The sequence below is a fragment of the Macrotis lagotis genome, chromosome 1 (genome assembly GCF_037893015.1).
Source record: "Macrotis lagotis isolate mMagLag1 chromosome 1, bilby.v1.9.chrom.fasta, whole genome shotgun sequence".
Lineage (NCBI taxonomy): Eukaryota > Metazoa > Chordata > Mammalia > Peramelemorphia > Peramelidae > Macrotis > Macrotis lagotis.
In genome coordinates, this window is record NC_133658.1 from 119,506,363 (window position 1) to 119,529,871 (window position 23,509).

The 23,509-nt window shown below is 37.2% G+C and overlaps 1 protein-coding gene across 2 annotated transcripts in view; it reads left to right on the plus strand.

The window, feature by feature from the left end:
* Positions 1-14,232: 14,232 nt before the first annotated feature.
* Positions 14,233-23,509, plus strand: part of LOC141502296 (uncharacterized) — a 28,570-nt gene continuing 19,293 nt past the window's right edge. The window contains exons 1-4 of one of the 2 annotated variants that reach the window (XM_074206960.1): positions 14,233-14,371; positions 15,213-15,297; positions 18,071-18,289; positions 19,047-19,083. In XM_074206960.1, coding sequence (XP_074063061.1) covers positions 18,164-18,289; positions 19,047-19,083 — 163 coding nt within the window. In that variant the 5' untranslated portion in view covers positions 14,233-14,371; positions 15,213-15,297; positions 18,071-18,163. The remainder of the gene's footprint in view (positions 14,372-15,212; positions 15,298-18,070; positions 18,290-19,046; positions 19,084-23,509) is intronic. The other variant, XM_074206964.1, reaches the window with a different exon arrangement.

A 23,509-nucleotide genomic window follows, 5' to 3' on the forward strand; every position in this document is an offset into this window, starting at 1 on the left:
GCTATTTTCTTTGACTTCCCATCTAGTACTAAGGCACTCAGTTGAGAAAATGCCCTAGCAGGATTCCATACTCCCAGACTTAGTGGTTCAATGCAGTCTTTTTTTTTCCACTTTATTTTTTCAATTACATGTAAAGGTAGTTTTCAACATTTACCCATTTGCAGGCTCATGAATTCCACATTTTTCTACATCCTTGCCCTCCCCGTAGCAGTCATCTGGTATAAGTTGTAGATGTACAATCATATTTAACATATTTCCATATTAGCCATGTTGTATAAGAAAATTAAATCGAATTTTCTTATACAACATGGCTAATATGAGAAAGAAAGAAAAAAACCTCAATGCAGCCTTTGCAGACCATTCCCTCAGAAGAGAAGAACCACTGAGCCTATTTGAGAAAACAGTATCACCTCAGCTTCCATAACCCCAAAGAACTATGTGTGGAAGACAAGTCTACTCTATCCTGTACCCACCCATTATTATATGGGGAAAAAAACCCAGTGTGCTTGCCTAGCATGACCAAGGCAGATGGGGCCATTGCTGACTTCTGGCCCATGACTCAGTATCTTCTCACCCTCAACCATAATGGAATCCAAAAGGTAGGGACTCTAACCCCAAGCTCCTCAAAGGAACTGGATTTGGAGACCTTCTTGTCCTCAGAACATGCCATCATGTAGACCCGTTATCTATCATTGCCTGCTCTTCTTCATCTTCCAAGAAAAACAATAAGAATTCTGCCTTGTGAAATCTCTGGGAGTTCAAAAACTAACTCACCAAGACCAAGACCCAAACTTTATTCAGATAGGAGGAGAGAGGACAGGAAAAAGGAAGGGATTTCATATAGAACAATATTTTATGTGTGCATCCTGCTTATCTTGAGGGGATTGTCCAATCAATCAGCAAGTATTTGTTACTAGGGCTATAAGTAAAGAAAATGAATGCATCTACATTCTAATGTGGTGGTTGTTGTGAAAATGTAAATATGTAAAATATATAATAAATGCTAGCTTAACCAGCCCATGAGTTTGATGATTAATGTCTGACCCTAGTGAGTAGAAAGAAGCAAGTGCTGTCAATTCAAAAGATATCCACCTTGTCATATAGGTGGGACACTTCGGAGGACAATCTAGGGGCATGACAAACTATCCAACTTCTCAGGGAGTTAGTTGCCCACCTCTCTACCCTAACTCAGTGTCACTTGTTGATTTGCAATTCATATGTAATGGGTTTCTTAATCTGATCTAATAGTTCCACATTCAAGTCTATCATCTTCCTAGGAAAATTCCTCTCTTCATCTCACTCCTCACTGTTTCTGAATGGCTCAGCCTCCTTGCCATTGTTGGAATAAATATTTAATTGAAGTAATAAAAGACATGGCACAAACTAAAGAATCAATGAAAGTCAGCACTAAATCACCTTGCCTGTTCGTTCATGCATAAGCTTTCACTTTTCAGTTCCAAACCACCTCATTTTACCCCAAAGCAGGGATGGGAAGTGAGGATCCTGGTAGGGCTTAGAAGATCCATTTTCTTTCTCATTGCTAAATACACACCATTTGCCCAGTCCAGGAGGGGAGTCTAAAAAGACTGAAAAAACTACCCCTCAAAAGTAGAAAAAGGAACCTGAGTTCAATTTCAATTCAAACTCAGACAGCTCCTTAACCAACAAACAGAGGAGCTCTTCCAGTAGGTTCCCCTCAATGAGTCTGCACAGGACTGTATTAATGTGAATATTTCCCTAGAGAAGAGAAAGACTGAGGAAATAGATCACTGGTTCACAGTTTTAGAGTGACTTTGAAGTCATTGAGTCCATTTTACAGATGAAGAAACAAATTAAGAGAGATAAGGGGACTTGCCAAGGTGACATAGATAAGGTACAACAGAATCCAGGATTTGACTCCATGTTCATGTTGCCTTTAGCATCATACCCTTGATATTTACTTTTTTTTTTTAAAGAGTTATTTTAGGGGCGGCTAGGTGGCGAAGTGGATAAAGCACCGGCCCTGGAGTCAGGAGTACCTGGGTTCAAATCCCATCTCAGACACTTAATAATGACCTAGCTGTGTGGCCTTGGGCAAGCCACTTAACCCCATTGCCAAAAAAAAAGTTATTTTAAATTTTCATTTTTGCAGTAGTTCTAGTCAAAAGTCTTGGATATATACTGCTCTATTCTTAGATTTCTGCCTAGGTTTCCTCCAAATATCATCCAAGAAAAATCACTGTAAAACCAAATATATAACAAAGTCATCTGATAGTCCAACTAAGAGGTTTCCTATTTGACTTTTATTAATGATCTGTGAATAGAGGAATAGAGGAGATAGATATTAAACCTTCTTAAAATTCTGTTAGCTTGGAGGCTAGGAGTACAGGATGTGAAAAATACAAAAATGTTACCCCCAAGAGCATTCGTCTCCCTAAAAAATAACTAGTAGTATAATGGTTACTACTGAATGGACAGATGATTTACACACCTAAATGGGGGGGGGGTTAAACTATTTAGACTCTCAGAATAGTCTTTCCTGTGAATATTTACCGTTTAGCAGGGAAGGAGGAAGATGGTAGGGAGGAATCAGCCATTTAGGGGGAAAAAACCTCTTGATTTTTAGAAATATAATCTGTGACCAATGGCGACATCTTGTGTTCTAAAATGGAAATTCCAATAAGGACATGTAGCCTTTCCTCCAGCATTGTTTCAGTGGTTTATTATCCATTATTATTATCATTGTTGCATTTTAAAAATTCCTTAAGGTAAGTAGTAATGGTGAATTTGGATGTGATTACATCACATATTGGAGCAGGTTGTCCATGATATAAGGAAAGCAATCCTTTCTATCCCCAGGGTTTTTTTTTTTCAAGGCAATGGTTCACACAGCTAGGTGTCTATTTGTGTCTGAGGTCACGTTTGAACTCAGGTCCTCCTGACTCCAGGGTTGGTGCTCTAACCACTTCCTCACCGACCCATGCCACCGTGCCCCCCCCAGGTTTTAAGAATAATCAATAATAGTCAACGAACAGTTATTGAGTGCCTACTGTGTATCAGGGCATATTAGGTGGTGAAGTGGTCTGCAGTCAAGGAAGACTCATCTTCCTGAGTTAAAATCTGGCCTCAGACACCTACTAGCAGTGTGACCCTGGTTAAGTCACTTAACCCTGTAAAATGGGTTGGAGAAGGAAAAGGCAAACCATATAAGTATCTTTGCCAAGAAAACCCCAAATGGGGTCATAAAGAGTAGGCCATAACTGAAACAACTGAACAGCAACAAATGTGAATGTATCAGACATTGTACTAAATACTAGGGATGCAAATACAAAAAAAATGAGCTTACAATTCAGCGACGGAAGACAAAACATCAATTGCTGGGAGGAAGAGGAGAAAATGTTACACAAAGCAAGGGCACAGTGGAGAAGTCAATCAGAGAAGTCTCAAAGTAGAGAAGCCAGATGAGAAATGTGGATATGTCTGAGCTGAGTTCTCTTCTTCAATAAATTAGGGTTTTGGAATTATAGTTCCACCCTCCAATCAGAGAGGCAGAAGGTGGCTGATGAGGTAGAATACTGAGGCTTTTAAGGAAGGAGACTTCCCAATAAATTTCCTAGAGCATGGAGTCAGTCAAAGAAGTCCCAAAGAATTTGAGAAAGCTGAATAGGTTTGGCCCATGTCCTTTAGAACACAGAAGGAAGTGAGAGACACCTAGAAAGAACATTGGGCTGTTCAGTTGAGGTCAGAGTCCACACAATTTAGAACCAAGAAGGTCTTTAGAGGTAGGTTGAGTTCATTCATACGAAGCTACTGACTTGTCAGCAATAGGGTATATGGGTTGGATTGTTTTTTTCCTGTTATAAAGGATGCATCCTCAGTCATACCACAGGCTTCTCCAAAGCCTGTACCTTTGGAAAGATATTCCCATGGAACAAAACAAAGTTAAATGTTTTACATGGAACTGCAAACTTCCAGGAAGAGGGAGTTGACAATCTCAATGTAGCTACTCTGCACATCTCCAATTCAATTCAAATGAACTTTTTTTAATAAAATATTTTCCAAAACACTTTTAATAATCTCTACTAAGTGACAGCTAAGTCCTAGGGATACAGTTAAAAACAAAAAAGACAATCTTTACCTTCAAGGAGTTTATAATCTAATGAGGGAGGACCACACACAAAGAAGGCAGGCCATTGAAGGGGTAAGTATGGGAACAATGGTGGTTCCCCAGTCCTGTGGAGTTGAAACCAGGCAAAGCAGCAGATGCAGAAAAGAGTAAGCTAAAGTCCAAATTTCTGCCATCTATAAAAGAAGACTTTAGGAAGAGTTGAATACTTTACCTCCAGCCCTCCCAATCTGGAGGGGAGAGGAAGCTAAGGAAAATAGAGTCATTCAAATTAGAAACTTTAAATTAGAAATCTGGTGAAAAGATTAGAATTGGAGGGGCATCTTGTCCCTGAAGTTGAAACTAGGCAGGGCAGCCAATATAGAGTGAAAAGCATTTCTGGAAAGATTATGTTCAGTTTGGAGAACCACCATTTAGGAAAGGCAATGTTTCGATGAGAACATCCATAGAAAGTCAAAAGTGAAGGGCAATGATTCTCTGTCATAAAAGGTTGGATTGAAGGAACTGGGTGTGTTAGTCTGGAGAAGAGAAGACACAGGAGAGATGAATAGCTGTCCTCTAGCATCTCAAGAACTCTCTATGAAAGAGAGATTAGATTTGTACTTGGCCCTAGAACCCCTCAGAAAGAATGGGTAGAAGTTAAGGTTGAATTTAGACTTGAAGTAAAGAAAAACTTCTTAAACAGAGTTATACAAAAGTGGGATGGATGTCCTCAGGGGGTAGTAAAGGAGAGAATATTTGCCACAGTTCTTGGCCACAGAAGGTATTTAGTAGATCCTTTTCTCTCCTCCTCCTCCACCCCTCAGTGGGCTTCAAGTCAATTAACAAGTCTTAAGTCAAACATTTTCAGTTTCTTTTTTTTAAATTATTTACACTTTCTATATAATCTAAATCTCTCTTTGTATTCCCCACTATCCCCAGAGAAATATATATGTGTGTGTGTGTGTGTGTGTGTGTGTGTGTGTATTGTTTTCATATTCTGTTTGCTTCACTTTGTATTAGTCCATATAATTTTTCCAAGCTCTTTATTCATCATATTTATTTATTGCTTCTTATACTACTCTAGTGATACCTTTAAATTCATGTACCACAATTTAAGTAGCCATCCTTCAGCTGATGGGTGGCTATTTGTTTTCCAGTTCTTTACTACATCAGTAATTCTGCTATAAGTAACTTGGTATAAATGGACCCTTTTTTTTTAGTCAATAATCTCTTAGGGGTATATGTTTAGCAGTGGAATATCTGATAAAAGTACTTGGACTTTTAAGTTTTATTTGCTTTCCAGAATGTTTGTACTAATTCACAGCTCACCTAATAATGAATTAAATTGTGACTTAAGTTTTGATAACCCCCTAGTTAATAAAAAAATGAGCTACCAAGCAAAATTCAAGAAGTAATGATAGAAAGGCAAATATCATTCAGAATAACTACAAAATGCACAAATACTTGGATGTTATCTACTAAAGCACACAAAATACCTTCATAGGTTCAATTATGAAGAACTCCTTGAAGAAATAAAGAACAACTTAAATAGCAGGAGAAATATTCAGTACTAATGGCTGGATTTTGCTAATATAATAAAATAATAAAACTCTAAAAATTAATTTACAGCCTTAATACTATATCAACCAAACTATCAGTTTTTAAAAAATGAAATCAAATAATAAAATCATTTGGAAAAACAAAAGATCTAGAACATCAAAGCAATGAAAATGGTAGAGATGAAAAGGGAGTAGGTTTTTTTATACCTCAATTATATTATAAAATGGAAATCAACAGAACCATTTTATATTGGTTAAAAAATAGAGAAGTAGATGAATGAAACAGACTACTCAAGATAGAATCAGAAATAATGGATCCCAGTGAGAAAACTTGAAAGCTGTGTGGCAGAAATTAAGTTTAAACCCTCCCCCAAAAAACCTTCTGCACAAATGAACAAAAACTAACACAGGATAAAAAGGGAAATGATCAAATAGGAAATTCCTCAGATCAGGGTTTGGAATCTAAGATATAAATATATATATATATATATATATACATATATACACATACAGTATAGATAGATAATATAATAATATAGATAGATATTAGGCTACCAAAATCATTTCCCAATAGATCACTGGTCTTAGAGGATATAAATAAACAATTCAAAAGAAAAAGTACAAACAACTAACTAATATTGTTTTAAATTACTTAACAAGAGAAATGAAAATCAACACAATCCTGAAGAGACACTCCATATCTAGCAAATTGGTAAAAATGACAAAAGATGATGGAATGTCAATGTTGGAAGGGCTTTAGAAAAATTGGCACTCTAGAAGATTGTTGGTAGAGGGCAGCTAGATGGCACAGTGGATACAGCACTAGCCTTAGAGTCAGGAGGATCTGAGTTCAAATCCTACCTCAGACACTTAATAATTACCTAGCTGTGTGACCCTGGGCAAGTTACTTAACCCACTGCCTTGCCAAAAAAAAAAAGGGAGATTGTTGGTAGAGCTATGAATTTAGAATTATGCAAATAAAGGGACTAAAATGTCATATCCTTTGACCCAGAGTTTCCACTACTAGGCTTATCCTTTATAGAGATGATTGACAAAAAGCAGATCATTAATATATACCATAAGCAATATTTTTCTTGTAACACATAACCAGAAATAATTGATTAGGAAATGGTAAAACAAATTGTGGTGCATGAATGTAATGGAATATTACTGTATTGTAATAAAAGACAGATATGATGACCTTAGAAAAGCCAGGAAGATCTGTTGCAGAGTAAAGAAAACAGAGCCAAGAAAACAATATAAACAATGATTAAATAATGTAAATGGAAAGAATAACTATAGAACAATAAAAATAATGTAAAATTACAAAAAACAAACTTTGCTTCAAAGAAAAGAAATGGGAAGATGCTCCCATTCTATGAGTGTGCCATAGTCCATATATTTTCAGACTTTTTGATATACTGACCAATTTTCCTAATTTTTTCTGTATTTCTCTTTTTCTTTTCCTTTAAAATATTATCTTTTATATGGGGTGGCTTTCTGAGAGGGACGGGGAAAGATACTAGGAGAAATTCTGGTGTTATAAAAAACAAAAGATGGCAATAAAAATGTATTTAAAAATATAAAACACAAGCACACATGTATAGATTTCTTTTTTAATGGGTTACCAGTTCTAATCAGACCCATTGTGTCCTGGAATTTGTCTAGGGTCAAAGTGTCCCACGGAGGTAGGAGGACTGAGATTGTAATCTGAAAAATATGATTGGGGATGGGATCAAGTACACCTGTAGAGGGGTTGGCATTGGCAAAGCAAAGGGGACTTGAGAAGGAAATGAAGTATTATGCCAAGGGTTTTTGAGATGAAAACACTGAGAGATGGGGAAAAAAAGGAAGGGGGAAAGAATAAACATTTATATATCAATGCTGTGCAATGTGCTAAGTGCTTTACAAATATTAATTCATGCAATCCATAGTCATATGAAAAATTGCTCTAAATCATTACTTATTAGAGAAATGCAAATTAAAGCATCTCTGAGGTACCACCTCACACTTTTCAGACTGGCCAATATGACCAGAAAGGACAATGATCAATATTGGAAGGGATGTGGGAAATTTGGGCCACCAATGCATTGTTGGTGGAGCTGTGAACTCATTCAACCTTTCTGGAGAGCAGTTTGGAATTATGCTCAAAGGGCAACAAAAATGTGCATACCCTTTGATCCAGCAATGCCACTACTGGGTCTATACCCTGAAGAGATGATGAAAAAGGATAAAAACATCATGTGTACAACAATATTCATAGCATCCCTATTTGTGGTGGCAAAGAATTGGAAATTAAGTAAATGTCCTCCAATGGGGAATGGCTTAGCAAACTGTGGTATATGTATGTCATGGAACATTATTGTTCTATTAGAAACCAGGAGCGATGGGAATTCAGGGAAGTATGGAAGAATTTGCATGAACTGATGCTGAGTGAGATGAGCAGAACCAGAAAAACACTGTACACCCTAACAGCAACATGTGGGTGATGATCAACTTTGATGGACTTGCTCCTTCCATCAGTGCAATAATCAGGGACAATTTTGGACTATCTGCAGTGGAGTAATACCATTTGTATCCAGAGAAAGAATTGTGGAGTTAGAACAAAGACCAAAGACTATTATTACCTTTAATTTAAAAAAAAAACATTCTCTTATTATGTAGTTTTGCTATCTCTTATACTTTATTTTTCTTCCTTAAGGATATGATTTCTCTCTCATCACATTCATGTAAAACTCAAAATAAATAAAATCTTTCTAAAAATATTAATTCACTTACTTGATCTTAACAAAATCCTTGTAAGATAGGTGCTGCTATTATCCTCATTTTACAGTTGTGGATGCTAAGGCAAACAAGTTAAGTAATTTGCTTAGAGTCACACAACTCAGGGTCTAAGAACCAGATTTTTATCCCAGGCCTCCCTGATACCAGGTCCAGAGCTATATTTACTCACCTACCTAGCTGCTTCACATTGAGAAAAAGGAACTTACATTGAATAGCTTCAGTTTTCTTAGAAAAGTAAAAGTTCCAAGTTTTTCAGATAAAAGAGAGAACTTAGGGAATTGTATTGTATTTAGTTGGGTTACATGTCTTATATTCCCTATAGAGCAAATTTTTTAGGATAGCAACCTAAATTATTCATTTGTCAGCATGGATATAGATAGATCATAGATAACAGACATGCTATTGCAGTGGTATGAAAAATGGGTTTCAATCACTGTGAAGAACATTACCAAATCTCATTTGATCCTCTCAGTAACCTGTGCTTCCATTCTTCTTCTCTCCCTCCTTCCCTCCTTCCCTCCTTCCCCTTCCCCCTTTCCCCCTTCCCCCCTTCCTTCCTTCCTCCCTTCCTTCCTCCCTTCCTTCTTCCTTCCCTTTTTTCTCCCCTCCAACATCACCTGTTGCCATTTTGTCATTTTTGACAATTTGCAGGGTATGAAATAAAACCTCTTGGTTATTTTGATTTGCATTTCTCTTATTATTTGTGATTTAGAGTCTTTCTTCATAAGTTGTGAATTCTTTGAAATTTTTCCTTTGAGAGTTGTTCGACCATTTATCTACTGGGGAATGGCTATTAGTTACATATATATATATATATATATATATGTGTGTGTGTGTGTGTGTGTGTGTGTGTGTGTGTGTGTAAACATATATACACATGATTGTTTCAAACTTATATATCTATATTGCTGTATAAAATTGTTTCAAACCCTTATCAGAAAAATTTAATTCAAATATTTTGTTTCTTGTTTGACCACTTTCCTTCTTATTCTTAGAAGCATTGTTGTTGTTGTTTTGTTTGTGTAGAAACTTTTCAATTTCATTTAATCAAAGTTGTCTGTTTTATCTTATGAAATTGCTCTTTTTGGCTTTAGAATACATCAATTTACAGAGAGGCACATGATCTGTTTCTCTTTTAATTTTTAGAGTATGATCTTTAATATTAGGTCACACAATCATTTAAAATACATTGTGGAGTCTGATATAAAAATGATTTAAGTTTAATTTCTGCCAGACTGCTTTCCAGGTTTTCCAGTAGTTTCTTTTTTTTTAATCAAATAGGAAAATTTTCATTAGGAAATTCATGATTTCTAACTCATCAAGCTCTGGATTGTTGATTTTTATTTTTTCTAAATCTCCTTTGGTCTATTCCATTGTTCTGACTCCTTCACTAAAACAGAGTTTGAGCTCTGGAAGTACTATTTCCCCTTGTCTTTGATTTTATTTTATTAAAAGAGCACTTACTCTTGATACTCATAGACTGTCTCTTGCTCAGCCTCTGTGGTGCTCTAAAATAGACAGGACTTTTGTTATAGAAGCCTTTCAGAGACATATAGTAAAATAAAGGCAACTCCACCAGGACAGTCTAGCCAAGGGTCTATTGGAATATCATGGAGGATTCCAGAGTAGTTCCATAAATAAAATAAAAGCAACCCATAAATACTATTGATACAGAAATATATGAAAGTAGAGAAAAGTTGGGTAGGGTTAAACTGGAAGATCTTTCTAGAACAAGTGAGTCAAACTGATTTCTATGATAGAGTCCTTGAAAGTCTAGTCTGCCTCTTCTTCCTCCATTTAATTGAGGTAGTTAAAAGTCAGGAAAGACTAAAGACTTGCCCAAAGTCAAATGGCTAGTTAGGACAACATCTGGACTAGATTCTTTAGTTCAATGTACCTTTCATTCCATCACAATACTTTGAAAGTTTTCAAAGATGTTGACTTCTATAATCTTCCTAATTCTATGCTCAATGGTTGAAAATTTCTTTGAATCCATGCATTCAAAGGAAACTTTAATTTGCTTCTCTTTCAACTACTGGTCAGTCACTATCTTTCAACAATTATTGCCATTTATAGAATGCCTCATAATCCTTTGTTCTGTCCAAGCTTTTCATTGCTGTCAATATCTCCCTTGTCTCATGTTGTCTCTTGATAGGCTCCATCGATCTTCTCCTCCCATAGCAAGCCCAAATCCATTACCCTCCAACATCTTAATTGTCCTAAAAACCCTCTTCTCACCCTCCTCATTCTCCTCTCAGTGTCTTATTTACCTTTAACTCAGACAAGAAGGAAAAAATAAAGGAAATCATAAAGGATGGGAAAAAAGAAAAGCCAATGTAAATAAGGACCTGGCTTACTTGCTTTTATGTAGCAATAAAAGAAGTAGCCACACAGGGTTGGATATGGTCCATCCAAACCAGGGTTCCATAGCCAACAGAGGCTACAAGGAACAAAGATGGCGAGGGTGTGAGTCTCATCTCTGATGTCAACCCTAAAGGTTAATTATTATTCAACTTTATAGTTATATATGGCTTGGTTATTCATAAATTTATTCAAATGTTTTGAATCCAATTATAGTTCTTGCCTGTTTAGTTTCTTATGACAATACCTTATACACATTTATTACCTTCTACTGATGTGTAAAAAAAAAGCTGGAATTTTTTTTTAGTAAAAACTTGAAATCATTAAAAGAATTGCAGTTTTGAAAAGACAATCCAACCCATACTCTTTCTATCTATTGTTCGACCCAGCTCATTGCCCACAATCTGTTCAAGATATGAGTATTGCTGGAGTAACTCAATGGGCAGTTCATTTAGCTGCATATGATGATTTGGATAAAACTATAGGTTGCAGAGAACGCACTAAAACATGCATTGGTAGATGAAGTTTCTTCCCTCAGGAGTTGCCTATATTAATGATTTCACAAGCCCAGTCCTCACTCAGCAGAGGTAGATAGAATAGTAAAGGCAATTAGGTAACGTATGGACCCGGAGTCAGGAATATTTGAGTTCAGATTTGACCTCCATCACTTATTAGCTTCATGACCCCTGGGCAAGTCATTTAACATCCTTCAGACTCAGTTTCCTCATCTGTCAAATGAGGATAATAATAACACCTACCTCCCAGGACTGTTTTGAGAATCAAAGCATTTACAAAGTGCTTTGAAAACTTTAAAGTGCTTTTCAATAATGCTAGATAATGTTATTATCCTTGTGATTCTCTTAAAGAAACCCAAAATTGAATTAGCTTTTTTTTGAACTTCAATATCATATCATATCTTACTGTTGATGCAAATTATAAGCATTTCACTAAAACCTCCAGATCTTTTTCAAACAAAATTTTTCTAACTATGTCTCTTTTATCTTGTACTTGTAAAATCAATTTTTGAATCCTGGTAAAAGAGTTCATATTTATTCCTGTTAAATTTCATCTTATTCAGTTTGACCCAGTGTTCTTTCACCATTACCAAGAATCTCTTCAGATCCTAACTCTGTCCCCCACCCCACTCCACCCTCCCCCACCCTCTCCAGGACATTAGCTATCTCTTGAATCTTTGTATCATCTTCTTTGCCATTTTAGTTGGCAGGTTCTTCTTTAATTTTATTCTTTCTTTAATCTTTAATGAGGTATTTGCAAACAGAACTACAAACAGTATTCCAATTGCAGAATATAAATTCACAGTGTTATATAAGGATGAAGATGTCTTTATTTGTTTTATTTGGCTGGAATTGACTTCACACTCAACAATATTTTCATTCCCATTATTTTCTGATAAGGACCGGGTACTATGGACTGTTTTCTAACTAAGGAGCAGAACTCCTGTCAGACAACCCAATCAGGACAGGCAATGTGGTATAAAGTGAGAGGATCTGGGTTCAAATCCTAATTTTGCTTCTCAATCACTCATATAATCACAGGTTCATCCTCATCTCTAAAATGGAGTTGATTTATATGATCCTTAAATTTTCTTCTATGTCTAGATGAGAATGTTGCTTCTCTTGGTTAAACTTTAATTGAAGATTTCTTCCCTGTGCATTGGACCTGGATAGAATTAACTATTTTTCCCCCTTTTTTAAGGTTTTTTTTTTTTTTTTTGCAAGGCAGTGGGGTTACGTGGCTTGCCCAAGGCCACACAGCTAGGTAATTATTAAGTGTCTGAGGCTGGATTTGAACTCAGGGACTCCTGACTCCAGGGCTGGTGCTCTATCCACTGTACCACCTAGCCACCCCTAGAATTAACTATTTTTTAAATTAATTTTTATTTTATTTTCAGGTTTGATTTCCATGCCTCTCATCCCATCATCCTTCCTTTGAAAAAACAAAACTCATTACAAACAAAACCAGTTTCTCCTTTTTCTATGTAGGATTAACACTTCATTGAGATCTGGAAGACTTGATTGGAAAATCAACCATTAAATAGAAGAAAAGGATGCCTGAGAATCAGGGCTCTGTAACTCACCACCTGCAATTTTCAGTCCTTTTTGTTCAATGAGAATTCCTAAAGTTAGAGTTGATATATATTTTTATTCATTTTTTTTGTGCAGAATAATAAGTTTAAAGACTGCTGTATGGACTGTAATACTTATAGGAGATACTCATCATCTGTTTCTTGTATTTAGATTGAATTTTTAAGCCTCTATATTTTATTAAAATTTTTTTTTTGTTTGGACCACTATATGCTATTACAAAAGGAAGATAACTTTGATTTCTATCAATCCTTTGTGTTTGGGAACATCCTCTACCAGCTTGGATGAAAAACATCTGTGACTTAGAAAAGTTCTATACTAGATATAAGTGGAAGTAAAGGAACAATTTGGACCCAGTTTGAATTTGATTTCCTTGTACTTCCTAACCATGTAGTTACCTAAATCACTTTGTAAGATCTTGATGTTGAGTCATTTTCAGTCATGTTCCACTCTTTGTCAACTAATTTGAGGTTTTCTTGGTCAAGATACCAAAGTGGTTTATCATTTCCTTTTCCAGCACATTTTACAGATGAGAAAACTGAGGCAAACAGTTACTTGTACAGGGTCACACAGTTAGCAAGTATCTGAGGTTAGATTTGAACTCAGGAAGAAGAGTCTTCCTGACTCAGGCCCCGTGTACCTAGCTGCCTTTGTAAGGCTTGAAGTATCATAATTCTTCAGTACTATTTTTATTGTTACTGTTCTTGTAGTTATTAGCTTTAGGCAGGGGTATACTGGTAAATGTTTAACAGTCAGTTCTTTGAAGTCATTCAATACACTTTTAAATGTAATTTGCATTATTAGCATTTTCACTTTTATGGTGAGTCTAGACAATTTATGAAACAAGCTCTGATTTTGGAGCATTTGATGTCTGCTGAAGGTATAAATACTCATACTGAAAATTAAACTACCCATTAATTTTCTTTCTTTCTTTCTTTCTTTATTCATTCATTCATCCATTCATTTACTTATTCATTTGTTTATTTGTTTGTTTGTTTATGTATTTATGTATTTGTTTGTTTACTTTTGTTTTTCCAAGGTGGCTTGCGCAAAGCCATACAACTAAGTATTGAGTGTCTGTGGTTGGACTTGAATTCAGGTCTTCCTGACTCCACTGTACTACCTAGCTGCCCCCATCCTTGCATTTTTAGAGAAAGCAAAGAATCCTAAATAGAATGCTTGGGCTTGGAGTTATAAAGGCCAGAGTCCAGTTCCTGCATCTGATATTTACTAGTATTGGGTCTCTGGGCAACCATTGTGTTAACAACAATCACTAATAATCGCAGCTGTCTTTTTTTTTTTTTAATGCTTCTTTTTGTGAGCAGAATGACCTAGATAGGCACCTGGCTAGAAAGTGTTGGAACTCGGATTCAAACTCAGCTGCTGTAAAACGTTTGAGGAATCAGCCATCAGTTGCTCTTGATGGATCCTGAGATCATTGGGAGAGGAATGCCAGACAGTAAGTCTAGCCTCAGGTAACCTTCCTACCCACCCCACCCGCAATCTCCCATTCTCAGCAACTCCCCCTGTGCTGCCCACTAGGGCTTCAGAGAAGACTGGAATTCCCTTCAGAGGAAGGGCTTTGTCTCTCTAACCAAATTGTAACTTCTGGTTCTTGTAACCCAGAACTTAGCATGTTGTCTGGCACACTGGAAGCTCTTAATGAATGCTTGTAGACTGACAGGAGATGATAACTCCCTCTGGCTCTTCAGTTAAACAACCCACATTTCTAGTTACCTTTATTAGCTTATCCATAGGTAGATTCTGCCTGCCTTCCTAGTTGTTTGTAGCCTTCTGGCTGTTCCACAAAAAAGAAAAAAAAGAAAGAAAAGAAAGAAAAAGATAGAAAGGAAGAAAGAAAGAAAGAAAAAGAAAAGAAAAGAAAAGAAAGAAAAGAAAAGAAAGAAACCCTGTCTCTTGATTCCCCATATTTTCTCTAGATGTCTCACCTGCCCAGAGGACTCTTCCTCCTCAATCTGTCAGCTGACTTTCCCCGGTTTCTTTTAAGTCTCAACTAAAATGCCATCTTTCATAGAACAACTTCCCCAACCCTTCTTAATTTTAGTTCCTTCTCTCTGTGAATTATTTATTTATCCTATATATAACTTGCTTCTTTATGTGTTTGTTTGCATGTGAATACCTTAAGAGCAGGGACTATAGTTTGCCATTTTATATCTCCAGAACTTAGCTCAAGGCCTGTCCTTCATTCTCAAAGAAGACCATGACATTGGGGAGGAGATGCCATGACAAGAAAGTTGAATTGAATGTGAGTGAGGGGGTATTGTGCTAAGTCACCAGTCTCACTTTCTCTTCCAGAGCCATCTGGGTCCAGTGACCAGATATCAGGATGACCGGAGATGGACTTGGAGGGTTAAGTGACTTGTCCAAGGTCACACAGCTAGTAAGTGGCAAGCGCCTGAGGTCAGATTCAAACTTAGATCCTTCTGACTCCAGGGCAGCACAATAAATGTGTATTGATTGGTTGTAAGAACTTCCTCAGTGTCTCCTTCTCTCCTTTGCCCTGGTCTCCATCAGCCAAGTTGACCCTCCTCAGGCTGAAGTGTGTCTTTGACTGTTAATTAGCATTTCAGAGTTCTCAAATCTGCCCTGCTCAGCTTCTAGGCAATGGGTCTGTGGAGAAGTAATTAATTCTGGTAGCGTCTGCCAGGATGGAATGATTATGAGAACATGTCTGGAATTCCCCAGTTGTATAAAAATCCTGGCAGGACTTGGGCCATCAATCATAGTTGTCACTAACTGAAAGAAGCTATCTGGGTGGTTCTGGAACTGGGAGGGGGAATGTTTCTTTTCCTACTGGGAGAGGGATTCCCTGGCAAAAACATCAAATGAATCTTCCTGAGTGTTGTGTAGGGAGTAAGTGCCAGGCGTTGTTCTAGGTCCTCATTGCTACCCTTTGATAACAAGGTCAGGAATCTGGAATTGATGCTTTCTCTTAGTATGTTTCCATGGCTACTCACTGGTTGTTTGTTCAAGGACTGAAAATGTCTCTCTAGTAAGTGTTTAGACATTCCTATTAGCATCACTTTTGAGGATTGTTGATTGAGTCCTTGTTAGTCATACCCCTTAGCCAAGACTCTGGATGGAACTTTTAAAATGGAAAGCAAAGGGGCAGCTAGGTAGTACAGTAAGCCCTGGAGTCAGGAGGACCTGAGTTCAAATCCAGTCTCAGACACTTAATAATTACCTAGCTTGTGTGTCCTTGGGCAAGTAACTTAACCCTTCCACCTTGCAAAAAAAAAACAACCCAATAAATAAATAAATAAATAAATACAATGGAAAGAAAAGACAAAGGGAATACCAGAGTTTAGAGGCCAGAGAAGAACTGGCCAGATTTCAGAAATTTACACAGTCCTTCAAGAAGTCATATCAGCTAAAGGTCAATAAGTTTCCCTCATCTCCTGGGGCCTTTCGCTTTCCTAGAGAGACTACAAAAAACCCTCCAGGAAACTGGAGTGTCCCTGTGACTTATTGCTTGTTATTATGTTTTTAATATCTGACTATACCTAGTTCTCTCCATCCATTTCTATGTCTTTCCTCACCCTCTGAAAATCCTGGTCCAAGGATTTTCAAATTATGACTCCATCAGTCATCCTCAAATGTATAGGAAGACATTCTTTATACTAGAACCAAATCCTCACCTATGGGTGGCAATGACGACCAGGACAATGCTTGGGCAGCCCCTCATACTTAAAAAGAGAAGTAAAAGAAATGAAAGGCAGCATAGTACAACTAAATGAACACTCATTCCCACCTTGGACTATATTCCTGTGTCTCCTAGATCTGATGGATGGACTTATGTTTTATCTTGTCTGGGACCAGGCTTCCACATCACTTCCTTGGTCATATTCTTTCTACCTTCTCTTTATGTGTTATATTTATATCTCCAGCTTGGCTCATAGTTAAGTGCTGAACAAGTCTTTATAAATGGAGTTGTCTAACCAGATTGCTCTTGTATTTGGACTGTGAAAGATTCAGGAAGTATGCTTATTCTAGGGAAATCCTCTGAAGTTTTCTCCTCTAGCATTTGAATGCCAGCTTCACAGAAGAAATATATGAAGAAAACTTTCTATTCTCTCAGGTTCTTGAGTGTCCACTGGTAGAAAAGATAGCAAAAGGCTAAATGGAAATGAGTCTAGCACAAAAACCTGATTTTTAAATTAGGTAACAGATCCAGGAGAACTATGGATGGTACTGAAGCAGGGTGGGCGTTGTTTGGATTTCTCTCTTCTGTAAGCAATAATCATTAGGGAAAGTGAGTTAGCACTTATCTCTAAGTATAGAGATGAGTATTTGCAAACTTTTATTAGTCTCTAAGTATACAAGAGACTTAGACTATTGACTAGTTTCCCATATAGGCAATGATCATTAGGGAAACTGAGTAATTTGAGATCAATTGCTTAAGTTTAGATAAACTCTATACTTGGGACTTTGTCTATTCCAAATGAAAGAAGAGTGGGAATAATTAAGATCATGTATGATAAATATGTGTGTATTATATATGAGTAGGAATAATGGAACATTATATGTGGGTGGGTAAATATGTGAGATATATGTGTGTGTATATGGTATATCTATAGCTTTATGTATCTATATATAGATATATAAATCTTTCTTTGGACCAAATTTCAGGGCACAAGAAATTCCCTTTAAAAAAAAGTTCTTTTGCTTTACTTAGAATTCTTTTGACAAGAGATAAAGTATTCCCCAAATGACAAATGAAATTTAAAATGCAAATACCCTTAGAAAAAGTAACCAGTTGACTTGATTGATTTACTAATCAGCTCCAGAAAGCTCTAACTCACTCTGTCTGTTTCTCTCTCCCTCCCTTCTTCCCCTTTCCTACTTCATTCAAGGAAGAAGTAATCAGGAATGGATTTTTAAAAAATCCAGAAAAGGGAATGGAGATGGGCAGGACCAGGGGAATCACTGGTTCTATTCCAGAGAAGTTTTGAGGCTTTCTTACTTTGTCTATCACTGGGAATGGAGGGAAATCCCCAAGAAAGAATAATAATCATCTCATTCCCCAGTTTCCTTTGACTGAAAGGTCTCGTGTTAGGTTGTGCTGTTGTGGTAATTAGGCCAAGAGGTAACAGGTGAAGGGAAAAGCTTGTCGATTAATTACCCTCCCCCTTCCCCTTCCTCCCCTGTATTAGGGCAAATTCAAAGTCGCTTGGCAGAGAGAGGTCAGGTATCGGCAACAAGAAGGATGACTGGTTGAGGTCTGGCCTTTCAGGGGAGGAGTCGAGATGCAGCTTTTACCCCTCCAGGTCCATCTTTTCTTACTCTACCTTTGTCACATATTGAGTGGAGTGGCAGCTCCAGATTTGGGCTTGGGTTCAAGGCTGTCTCCCAGTTCCCCTACAGATGATAAGGTGAGTCCTCAAGGGAGTGGTTGTAAAACTCTTTGGAGATCTAGCTATGAAAGGAAAGTTGGGGATTGAGTGAACCTAACCTGTATTGAAAGTGGGGATGAGTACCAGGGCTTAAAAAAAAACTGGAGTTGCTTATTCTGGAAAAGAGAAGGGAAGACTGGGATGGGGTGGAGGGAAGAAGGAATATGACAGTTGCGTTTAAGTATTTGATGGATCATATAGAAAAAAGATTAGACTCCATTTGCTTGGCCTCAAAGGGCAGAACTGGGAGTAATGGAGTAGTACTTTCAAGGGGAGCAAATATAGGAAAAACTCCTTGGTATTTAGAGCTATCCTAAAATGGAATGGGAAATAGTGGGCTCCCCTCAGTGGAATCCTTGGGCAAAGGTGAGGTAATAACCTGGCAACTGGGCCGTAATGGCCAAAGGGTGGGAGATGCTTTTTAAGCATGAGTTGAATTAGATGGATGAACTGAGATATTTTCCAACTCTAAAACTTGGTGATTCTAGCTGTGTTAAATTTCAAAATGGTAGTAAAGATCAAGTCTTAAGGTGTAAACTGCAGGCACATTTAAATGGTCCCCCAAATAACAGGACAAGGAGCTGAGGGGAAATGAATGAAGGTAGGGAGGCTGAAGATAGAGAGGTGTTCCAGATTACTGTTTTTAATCATAGGCTTATGAATAGTCCATGATAAAAGCAGTTCTTCCATTGATAACTTCCCCCTCCCCTCTACCCATTCTCTTTCTTTCATACAGGCACGAAAGCTTCAGGATCTCCCTCATGATGAGCCTAGTAAGTATGGTTCTCTTAGACTGGGGTTTCTTAAACTAGGGTCCATGGATAGATTTGCTGGGGAATCTGAGAACTTGGATGATTAAAAAAGTATATTTCTTTATTTCAATATACTTGGTTTCCTTTGTAAGCCTATTTTGGCTCTGCTTGAGAGCCCTCACTTTTCTTACCTGATCTCTGGCCCCCCCATGCCTTCTCTGGTCTTCTCCATCTACCAAGTTGTGGAATGCTAAAGTTTTCCATCCCCTCTTCCAACCCTTACTCCAAGCGCAGTAAACACTACATAGTAAACGTAGTAAGCAGACGTCCCATTCCCAGTAAGTAAAGAGCAATCTATTTCCCCATTACTCCAGTCACAGTTTCCACCTTTGTGCATTATCTTCCAGTATTAAAACGCAGTTACCTAGAGGGAAGAAGTTGTTTTACTTATTTCTGTTTGTGTTCCCAGCATTTATTATGTTTCCTTGAATGTAGTAAGTGTTTAATAAATCTATTTTTAATTATTCATAACAAATACTTAAAAGAAAAATTCCTGTAAGGGTCCATCCATCCATCTCTCTCCTCCCCTCCCCCTCCCACACATTCACAGTTAAAAAATCCCTGCCTTAGAGTTCTCAGTTGAGGAACCCCTGGGAAGCAGGTGCTTTTCAGGTGATTGATCTGTTATTGACGAACCATATCTGCAACTTCTAAGAATTGTGAAACAAAGTTTGCCCTTTAGGGAAACATGTCAAATAGGGGAGAAACTTAGTGCCAACCCTGAGGATGTTTCCCTTTAGTCGAATGTTTGAACACATGGGAATGATTTGAAGTTGGAACACATAGTTTACGATTCTGGCTTTGTTCCACAACTGTATCATCTTGGGCAAGTCACTTCTTCTCTGGGCTTCAATTTCCTTATCTATAAAATGAAAAGGCTGAAGTAGATGATCACAGAGGGCACTTCTCACTTTAACTACATGATCCTGATATCCTTAGTTTTGTAGAGGAGACAAAAGAATAGATATCTAATAGATAGCCAGAGGACAAAATGTCTTGTCTCAGGGCTTGCTTCTGTCCACGAGTTCATTCATAGTTATTGTCAAGGTGAGTTGTTTCCTGTGAAAGACAAAAGGGTCCATAATCAGTATTGGCTTAGATCTAGAGAAAGCAGTTACCTAGGAGACATTATGTGGCCATATATACACATACATGCATATGTGTATGATGCTTTGAAGTTATAGCTGTTTTCTATATGTTTCTTGGTTGGACTTGTCCTGGTGTAGGAAACAACTAACATAAAAGTTCCCTTTACAATTAAAAATTAGTACCTTAGACTTAATTTTGGATAAATAACTTAGGCCCTGAAAAATTGATTTGTCTAGGGTCACTGAGAACCCAAGTTTTCTTAAATCTTTTTAAGTTCACCAATGCTGCCTCTCTTTTCACATAGAAAATGGATATAAGCAATGCAAGGTAGAATTATGAAAGGCTAAATTTCAGATACATACTAATTTCTGTTGGGAGTTTAGAGAAGGTTCAAGAAGCATCAATCCAATTTCCAACTTTTGGTGATCTTGGGCTTTGAGAAAGTAAAGGAGAGGTAAATAAAACCAAACTATAAGCCCTTCCAGAGCTGGAATTGTATAATTTTCTTACAAAACCCACAATACTAGACCCAGGATAGGTATTCTATAAATATTTGTTGATTTTATGTCCTTTGAGGGGCAATGTGTACCTATACAGTATTGGAGGGAAATAAAATCCTACTGCCTAAAAGATGAGAGTATTAACTATGGACTTGGGTCTTCAAGTTCCTTTTCTGTCTAGACATCAGGGTACCATGACTGCTTTAAGATTGCCTAGCAATCACAATTGCTTAAATACAGTTTCTTCATTTCTCCCATCATCCAGTAGAGGAATAGGTTGACTGGACCAAGGAGCTACAGAAATTCAGACTAGATCCTCAGAGTGAGTAGCCTTAGAGAAAAAGTCTACATTGGAAAGACACTTTGTGTGTCTGCCCAATTTGACAGGATGTGGACTTGATTTGAGATCTGTAGGTCTCCGGAATTCACCCATAATTGTCCTTTGGTGTCCTGCTCTTTTAGAAGGAGGAAGGCTCTGTAAGTGGGCAATATCTTTGGTCAGAGATCTACCAGAGGATAGCTTTTAATTAGAAAGAACCTCAGAAATGATCTGGTCTGATTTCATTTAAAATGTATATTTTTTTACAGATGAAGAACTGAAGTCTAGGGAGTTGTGTTTTGCTAAAGGCCATGAGAGAAGTAAGTCTCAGATGGCATAGTTACTTGTGCTCTTCAGAGAATATTCCTGTCAATGGCCCTTACAGAATCACCTCCCCATGTGTAGGCAGCTGTGTTAAAGGTCGAGGAGGTTGGAAAGAATCTATATACCTCAGTGTGTGCTCTGCTCTTGGGTCCCTTAGCACTATGTTTGGAATCAGGAAGGCTTGTCTTCATGAGTTCAAATCTGGCCTCAGACACTTATCAGCTGTGTGACCCTGGGCAAGTCACTTAACCCTGTTTGCCTCAGTTTCCTCATCTGTAAAATAAACTGGATGGGAAAATAGAAAACAACTCCAGTGTCTTTGCCAAGCAAACACTAAATAAGGTCACAAAGAGTCAGATGCAATTGAAAAAATGACTGAACTTCTTACCCACCCTAGTTAAGAGTGAAGCAATTAGGAAATTTATCAAGTCCTTAGAGTTACTTCAATCCCTACTTATTTTCTGCATCCTTTGCATTGAGTACAAGTCTCTAATTTTTAAAAAATAGATTTTTAAATCTGAGAAATATTGTACTTGAGAGTGATTAAAGCCAGAACTGTAAAGGTAATTGGTTATAGCTAGAAAAACCAAAGTTCAGCAGTACAGCCTGAGAACTAAGATATTCTTCTTCCTGGATCATCTGTCTCCTTCAGATCATTCACCTGAATTAGCTGCCAATGCTCTCAATTTTTTTAACATGTTATGGGTTTAATTCAAAGAGCAGTAGAGTGGGTTTTGTTTTGCTTTTTGAATGGAACAAAATTTTGTCTCTTTTTCAAGAGAGAAAATAAATCAATTCTTTAACCATTAGTCCCAAAGATCTATATTAGTCTCGGGCATGAGGATGATTCTGAGGGTACTGCCTCCTAAGTCCTACCAGGACCCTGAACTTTTGCTAGAATGGGTGGGCATAGGAATATACCTCTACTTTTCCTCTTACCACCATTATTCCCTTCCCCTTGGAACCAACACATTTTAAGGTAGCTGCTGTATTCATTCCCTTTGTAAAGTTGTTCTGAGTATACTCTTCTGAGTATACTCTGACAGTATTTTTGTTTCTCCCATGGTTAACCAAGTGTTCTTTATCACATTCCTTGCCACTACCCACATACACACCTGCATTTTCACAGGTGGATATGATTTTTAATTTATAGTACTATTTAGCTTCTTTCTTTGCCAGTCCTGTTTCTATTAAAGTATATCCTTCTAGAACCGAAGTTAATGACCTGGGGTCTGTGAACTTTTTAAAAAAAATTTATTTTGAAACATAATTTACTTCCTTTGCAATCCTATGTATTTTATGCAAATAAACACATCATTTTGAGGAGTCCCTAGGCTTCAGCAGACTATTGGAGGACTCCATGACATACAAAACAGTTTAAAATCTCTATTCTAGAAACACATTTCAGTCCTGGGATTCTTTCCATCAAGTCTCAATGACATCCCATGAAATTAAATTTCTCTCCTGTGTTAAGTTATTTCTTTCTTCCTGTTATCCATGCATTATGCATTTGTAGATATATAAGATCATGGAAATTTATTACCTGTTCTTTCCATGAATTTTGTCTCTTGTGGGATTTAGACAGTAAAAAGATAGTAGGCTTGAATCCCTTTGGCAAATGATATAAGGTTTTCAATTGACTTCATGCTTCTCTCTGAAGTAAAAGCTCATTTAAAAATATTCTTTCAGTGATATATAGCAATAAGGCATTGAATTCCACAGTCTATCAAAGGATTAAAATTGAGGCCAAACAGAACAAAAGAGAACTCCAAGGATACCTGCTTCTTTGCTTTATTTTGGCCTCAAAGGACAGAACCAAGAGCAATAGGTCATAGAGAGATGGGTTTAGGTTTGATATAAGTAAAATTTCCTAACAATGGACTACATTGGGAAGGATGAATCCTTGGCAATGGAGATCATCAAACAACATGTGGATGACCATTTTTAAGGATGTTGTAGATTCTTGTTCATGTATGGGTTTAGAAATGCTCTTTTGGTCATTTGGTAGGGGTTTCATTCAATGATCACTTATTCTGTCCCCTCTTTGACTTCCTTTTCTCATTTTATTATTTCCCTATAGAGCCACACATAAAATGATCACAGGTTTGTTGATTTAGAGCTTAGGACCTTTAAGGTTACCTAATACTGGACTCTT